This window comes from Maylandia zebra, linkage group LG3, assembly GCF_041146795.1.
Source record: "Maylandia zebra isolate NMK-2024a linkage group LG3, Mzebra_GT3a, whole genome shotgun sequence".
Taxonomy (NCBI): domain Eukaryota; kingdom Metazoa; phylum Chordata; class Actinopteri; order Cichliformes; family Cichlidae; genus Maylandia; species Maylandia zebra.
This window is the reverse complement of record NC_135169.1, coordinates 46,481,409-46,487,857: the sequence shown is the minus strand read 5'-3', so window position 1 is coordinate 46,487,857 and position 6,449 is coordinate 46,481,409. Positions and strand designations below refer to the sequence as shown.

Below are 6,449 nucleotides of genomic sequence, written 5' to 3'. Positions count from 1 at the left end.
AGATGTAAGCAGATGTTTCATGAGATGTTGTGGCTGATTTGTATCCTCTACACTGACACTTTTTATACTGTCTTTTTTTAAGAAAGCATAACGTTGGAATAAGGGTGGAATTAAGTGAATGAATCTAAGCATCATCAGTTAAAAGTCATATTAACCTTCGCTACACTTGATGTGATCTAACTCTGACCTCCAATCCAGCTTCAAAACTCTTACCTATGTTAAAAGCAAAAACTGTTTTGTATTTGGTAGAGACTGATACAGCGCTGGACTGCTCATATTATGAACAGACAAACAAACGCTTTAAAGACATCGAAAGTATTGATATAGATAAGAAACACGTCCACTTCTACTGCTTTATGCTTGAGTAGACACATTCAGCCTTGCTGTTGTTTCTCAGTCTTCTTGGTCTGTCAGCCTTGTGGTGCCTCAAAGCGGCATAATGGATGTTTTCTTCATTTTGAGCTACCTGATTATAAAATATCAAATGCAAAATTATTTAAAATTGCTCAAAATAAATAAAAATGAAAACAAACTGAGTCCAAAATGTTCCAGTTATGTTAACATTTTAATGTTAACCTCCCAAAAAATTACCTGTGCGACTGCTGAAGAAACAGGAGAAATTCTGGAACGATACTCTGAAAAGAACAGATAAAATGTTCTTACTGTAAAGCTGTGTCAGTACTGATTAGATAATGTCAATAACAATAAAGGTTGCAGTACCTGCGTGTTTAGTGCTGTTTCTCTTGTGGGTCACATACAATATGAAAGCCATTAAAAGACTGAGAAGTGTGGTGAATGCCAACGCTCCACTCAAGAAATACACAAAGACACAACAGTTCCTCTCATCTGTGGACAGACACCAGGAAATATTATAGATCCTGTAGCTTGCTGCTATGTAAGATTGTAATATATCAACAAAACAGTTACTCACACTCCAGCTTGGTCCCGTTTCCAAACAGTATGTGTCCACATGAGGCCACAGCACAGTAGTACGTCCCAGCATGAGCCGTATTCAGGTTCTTCATTGGCAGGTTGTAGACACAGGTGTGTGTCTGTGTGTTGGGTTTCCTCTCACACTGATCATTCCTGCCTCCATGGGTGTAAATGATTCTTGGGAAAGACTCTTCAGAGTCTCTGAACCAGTAAACACTGTGTTCTTCATCACAGGTCCCAGTGTGTACTGTACAGTTCAGAATCACAGAGCCTCCTGGTTGGATGGTCTCAGATGCTGACTGCTGCACTAAAGTTGGGATGTTCGACCCTGAACCTTTTACATCAATAACAGTACCCTCTGCAAATGCAAACATGTACCCATAGCTGCTTGCACAATAGTAAGTAGCTGAGTCTGAAACGTCCAGATTTTCTATCTTTAAGTCAATGTTGCCTTTTTCAGTATTCACTGTGAATCGTGGATCAGTGTTGAATTCATCATGAAGCGTGGGTTGGGTGTCCACTTTGTTGAGAACAAATGAGGAAATGAGCTTTGACTCCTTTCCCAAATTAAACTTATACCAGTAAAACCTTGCCACATCGTTACCTTCATACAAACAGCGCAGAGTCACATCGTCCCCAGTATTAGCTGATACAAAATGTCTTTCTTGATGAAGAGACAAGGAGAATTTGAGGTCATTTGTGTGAGCTGAAATAAAATGAAAGAACGTAAATGAACATTTTAGACACAAGGAAGGACGGAAAACGTTTCATGCTCCTGTTTTAAAAAACTCACCTGTTTCCCCCAAGAACAAACATGTCAGATAGAAGACAAATTGCGCAGATGCCATCGTGTTCACACTCTGGTGCTGAATGCAAAGATTCTTCAACCTCACTTTGCTGTTCAAAGATGACTGTGTTTGATTGGCCAACCACAAATGACACAGAATGTTCTATTTAGGGAGTTTGATCACGTGTCAACTGACGTCTATATGTTAAGCTCAGTGTCTGGACTGTTAGTAAACAACATAAATGATGGTAAAAGACTAGTTTGGTAAAGGAAGACCAATCTAGTCTTCCCTGGCAATCTAAAACCCATGTTCTAGTTGACCTTTGTTTCCATTATACCACCCTATTCCATGTTTTTTGCAGCATACAATAGGAAAGTGTCATTTCCTGTTTGAAATATGGTGTTCAATACCGGCTGGTTTTCATAGTATGAACTTTTACCATATGACAAACAGCAGCTCCATAGTTTTTCGTTCAAAGACAGTTTTTGTAGTTTACCTCTAGTCCAACACAGTGGATTATTAATTAAACAATTAAGATGTCATTGATTTCCAGGATTACAACTTCAGCTTTTAAACAAAGAGTTTTTGAGGGTTTGTTGCATTAGCTGTAAGGAATTAAATATATTTTTATAATATACAAATTCCCTATTTTCAAAGGGTCCAAATTCATGGAGTAATTGACTAACAAGCAGTTTCATGTCTGTCTCCTTGTTATATAATTCTAAATTAAGCAGCAATTTAAGCAGGCAAGTGTTTATATGGCAAGCATCAAAGTAAACACTGAACATGGTAGCCCCCCCAGAGCTAAAGCAGACATACAGTTACAACCAAAGCACACTTAAGCTGCCAATATACCCTCACGTCACTCACTGCTGCACTGTCATCACACAGATGCAGCCATTTATACCCACCATCAAGGTTCAAGAAGCCACTTGCAGTTCATTAATTTTTTTATTTATAAAGCGCCAAATCACAGCAACAGTCGACTCAAGGTGCTTTATATTGTAAGGTAAACCACACATTAATACATACAGAGAAAATCCCAACAATTATATGACTCTCTATGAGCAAGCACTTTGGCAACACTGGGAAGGAAAAACTCCTTTTTAACAAAAAGAAACCTAATCTTACAAGTAGAGATAGTGTATGCTTCCTGAATCCAAACTGGAAGCTGGTTCCATGGAAGAGTGGCCTGAAAACTGAAGGCTCTGTCTCCTATTCTACCTTAAAATACTCTACACTGTAAAAAAAAAATCCTAGAAAAACAGTAATATTCTGGCGGCTGGGGCGCCAAAATAATACCAGAAAATAACAGAAAATAACTTTCCCATAAAAATACGGTTATTTTCAGAAATCACAATACAGTTTGTTGCCCTAATTTTACATGGGATTTTGCCTTTTTCAAGTGCTTTTAAACATTAAATTAGGAACATTTTAATGTGATCAAACAATGAACAAGGTCAATGAACGCGGCAATATGAATAATAATACTTAAATGTACAGAAATATACAGTTGGTTTAAATAACAATGGATTGCATGCCCTGGGACAGAGGCGAGGCTGCCATATCGCACCATCAGCCCCTCTGGCCATCACCAGTAGGCGGTAGGTGAAGAGTCTTGACCAAGGACACAACAACCGAGAGTGTCCGAGCCGGGGCTTGAACCGGCAACCTTCTGATTACAAGGCGAACTGCCAACTCTTGAGCCACGATCGCCCTAAATAGCAATAATAGTAATAATTATTTGATGTCAACAAAGTGTATAGGAATCATGTTATATATTTCTCCATAGCATTACATTTCAATTTAACAGTTCAATCCTTCACATAACGGACAAATATTTGTGCAATCATGATACATTTGTGAATGTATTTTAACAATCTAAATATGCACATGTACAGACAGATACATTTAAAAAACAAGGAAATTGTGTTTTATTACATTACAGTGATTTTACATTAATTTACATTTGAAATGTGAAATCACAGTCTATTGATGTAAATTTAATGATAATCTAGAAGAACAGAACAAAACTGTAAAATACACAGTAAAATACCTTTATATTAGGACTTTTTCATACAGTGTAGGAACAACAAGTAAGCCTGCAGTGCGAGTGCGAAGTTCTCTAATAGGGTATTATGGTACTATGAGGTCATTAAGATAAGATGGGGCCTGATTGTTTAAGACCTTGTATGTGAGAAGCAGGATTTTGAATTCAATTGTGGATTTAACAGGAAGCCAATGAAGGGAAGCAAATATAAGAGAAATATGCTCTCATGATAGCTTTTATATTTTGCCCAATGTCTTTGCAACATTTTTTTGTTGCATTTTTTTATGTTGCTTGAAATGCAATGGGTTTTTTTGAGCATCTATGAAAGTAAAAGCCTTACGTCCTGTAAAACCACAATACTTGCCACACTGAAAGAAAAAGAACAATGTATAGGGGGTCAGCAGATCTCAGAGTGATAAACAAAAGACTGACTGCCATATCTGCAAACGAGCAGTATCAACAGAACTACAGAACAGAACAGAACTTTTCATAGACATAACAGTCACAAAGCCTGAACAACATTTACAACACAATATCAACAAAGAAAGATGTTAAAAACAGAATTTAAGGTAAAAAAATAAAAAAATAAATAAAAGAATATCAGCAGAAGGCCTGATTGACCAGGAAAGTTTTTAACTGCTTTTAAAAGACTCCACATCTAAACTGAGCTGGAGTGGTAAACTAAAAAGTGACATGGTTCACATTGTATGTTTCATGCATTTCATGCCTTTTTGTAATATTATGTTCTAGTTTGTATAGTTTGGCTTTAGTTAGCTCTGTCGGAGTTCTCTGTTTTCCTATTTAGTTCTTGTCTGTCTAGGTTCCTCCCATGTCTTTGTCTTCCCTACTATGTTGGTTATGGTGTCTTCAGTATGCGAGTCTGTCAAGTCCCCTGTGTTTTTGATCAAGTCTAATTTTTTTGTCTGCTTGTTCACACCACAAATAAAATGCGACAGCAAACGCGCTCTAGTGTGAACCCTCAAAGCGGCCCGCATGCGCAAAAGAAGACGTCACACACAACGCGCTCTGTTTAGACCCAGACCAAACAGTATTGTTTGACTGATGGCTCTTAATATAAAGACTTGTTTCGGACTTTATGTTTCCCAATTTTGCTTTAAGTTATAAAGTTATTTTGTTATTTACATATGGCCTAATAATTATCCTTATTACTGTTTTAGAGAGGAGCGGTGCTTCAAAGGATAGTTGCAGATTTCTGTCCGAATCTGCAGATTATACAGTACAAATGTTCATGATCGGATTTGAAAATATCGGATTTGTGCTGTTCACACTGTCATACCATAATCGGGTATGGGTCGCGTAGGGTCAGAAAAGTCAGATTTGGTGCGCTTTCGCCTGCAGTGTGAACGTAGCCTAAGTCTCCCTCCCTTTGTGTCTCTCTCGTCTCCCCACTCCCTTTCTCTCCCTCTGTGTCTCGTCTCCTCCTCTAGTTTACATGTGGGAAACATGTAAACCAGTGTCCCATTGTGTGTTCTCCCTAACCATCGTGCCCTCTGTATTTATTGCTTAGTTATGTCTGTGTCTCATGTCCACTTTCTATTTCCCTATCATCATGTCAAGTCCATGCGTCTTCGTCTGTGCGTTTCCTGTTGCACTTTCACAGACTTGTTTTTTGTTCAATGTGTTCAGTTTGCTTCCTCCTGTCTTGTCATTATGTTTATTCGTCCCAGCTGTGTTTCCCGTGTGTTTCCTTTTCCCTTGTCACCCACATGTGTATTTATTAGGGGTGGGTTAATGTATCGAATTAATTAGATACATTAAAAAATGTATCAAATTGATTAGATACTTTGTAATTAATTAATCTTGATTAACCACACAAAAAATTTGCCCCAAAGCACAAATGTTTTTACATGGACATGAATATTGTAAAATCCAGCTCTTTTAGTATCTGAAAAAAAAAAAGCATTTAAACTGCATTTTGATTTGAAACAGAGAAACAGTGAGAGAGAGAGAGTATGAGTGAGAGTATACAAAAGGATAACAAACGTAAACAGAAGTTTTCCCAACCCTACTAATGAATGCTATTGTCATGGTCCTGAGTCTGTTGACTCAGTGTTTTGTGTTTCTTTATGCTATTGTGTATTCTGATTAGGTATTCCATTATGATTCGCCATTTGTTAGGTTTCTGTTCTGTGCCTGCCCTGGTCCTAACTTCCGTGTTTCCCCTGTCTGTCCATGATGTCATTATGTCTGCTTATGAGTCTGCGTCTGTTAAGTTCTGTGTCTCGTCTAGGTCTCTGTGTCTGTCGTGTGCTTCCTGTTTTATTTTGTAGGCCTGGGTCTTATGTCAGTGCGTTCAGCTTTGTGCTCTCCCTGTCTCGTCATCTGTGTCAGCTGTGTCTCCCAACTGCTTCCTCTTCGCTTCGTTCACCTCTTGTATTTAGTGTCTGCATCTCCCCCTACTCATTGTCGCGTCGTACCCTCACGTTAACTGTGTGTTCCGTCTGCTCGCCTGCCTGCCTGTTTAGTTCATTTCTGTATTCCCAGTTATAATTTATTTCTACTAAGATTTTACATTTTTTATCAGAATTTAGATCAATTGTACTAATATAGTATGTCTAAATGAAAAAAATGGTAAATGGCCTGTATTTATATAGCGCTTTACTCATCCCTAAGGACCCCAAAGAGCTTTACACATTCAGTCATCCACCCATTCATTC

The 6,449-nt window shown here is 38.1% G+C and overlaps 1 protein-coding gene across 1 annotated transcript; it reads right to left on the bottom strand.

Annotated features, from left to right (window-relative positions):
- Window positions 1-296: 296 nt before the first annotated feature.
- Window positions 297-1,782, bottom strand: LOC101470490 (immunoglobulin kappa light chain-like). Its single transcript, XM_076881949.1, has 5 exons — window positions 1,727-1,782; window positions 932-1,639; window positions 721-846; window positions 592-635; window positions 297-466 (listed from the first exon to the last, which is right to left on the bottom strand). The coding sequence occupies exons 1-5, from the start codon at window positions 1,779-1,781 to the stop codon at window positions 347-349; spliced, it is 1,053 nt and encodes a 350-aa protein (XP_076738064.1). The 5' UTR covers window position 1,782; the 3' UTR covers window positions 297-346.
- Window positions 1,783-6,449: the final 4,667 nt, after the last annotated feature.

Coding starts and splice junctions, on each gene's coding strand:
- LOC101470490 (XM_076881949.1), bottom strand. CDS start 1,781: ATGGCATCTGCGCAATTTGTCTTCTATCTGACATGTTTGTTCTTGGGG. Junction 1,640..1,726: donor TTTGTTCTTGGGGGAAACAG/GTGAGTTTTTTA, acceptor ATTTTATTTCAG/CTCACACAAATGACCTCAAA. Junction 636..720: donor AAACAGCACTAAACACGCAG/GTACTGCAACCT, acceptor TGTTCTTTTCAG/AGTATCGTTCCAGAATTTCT.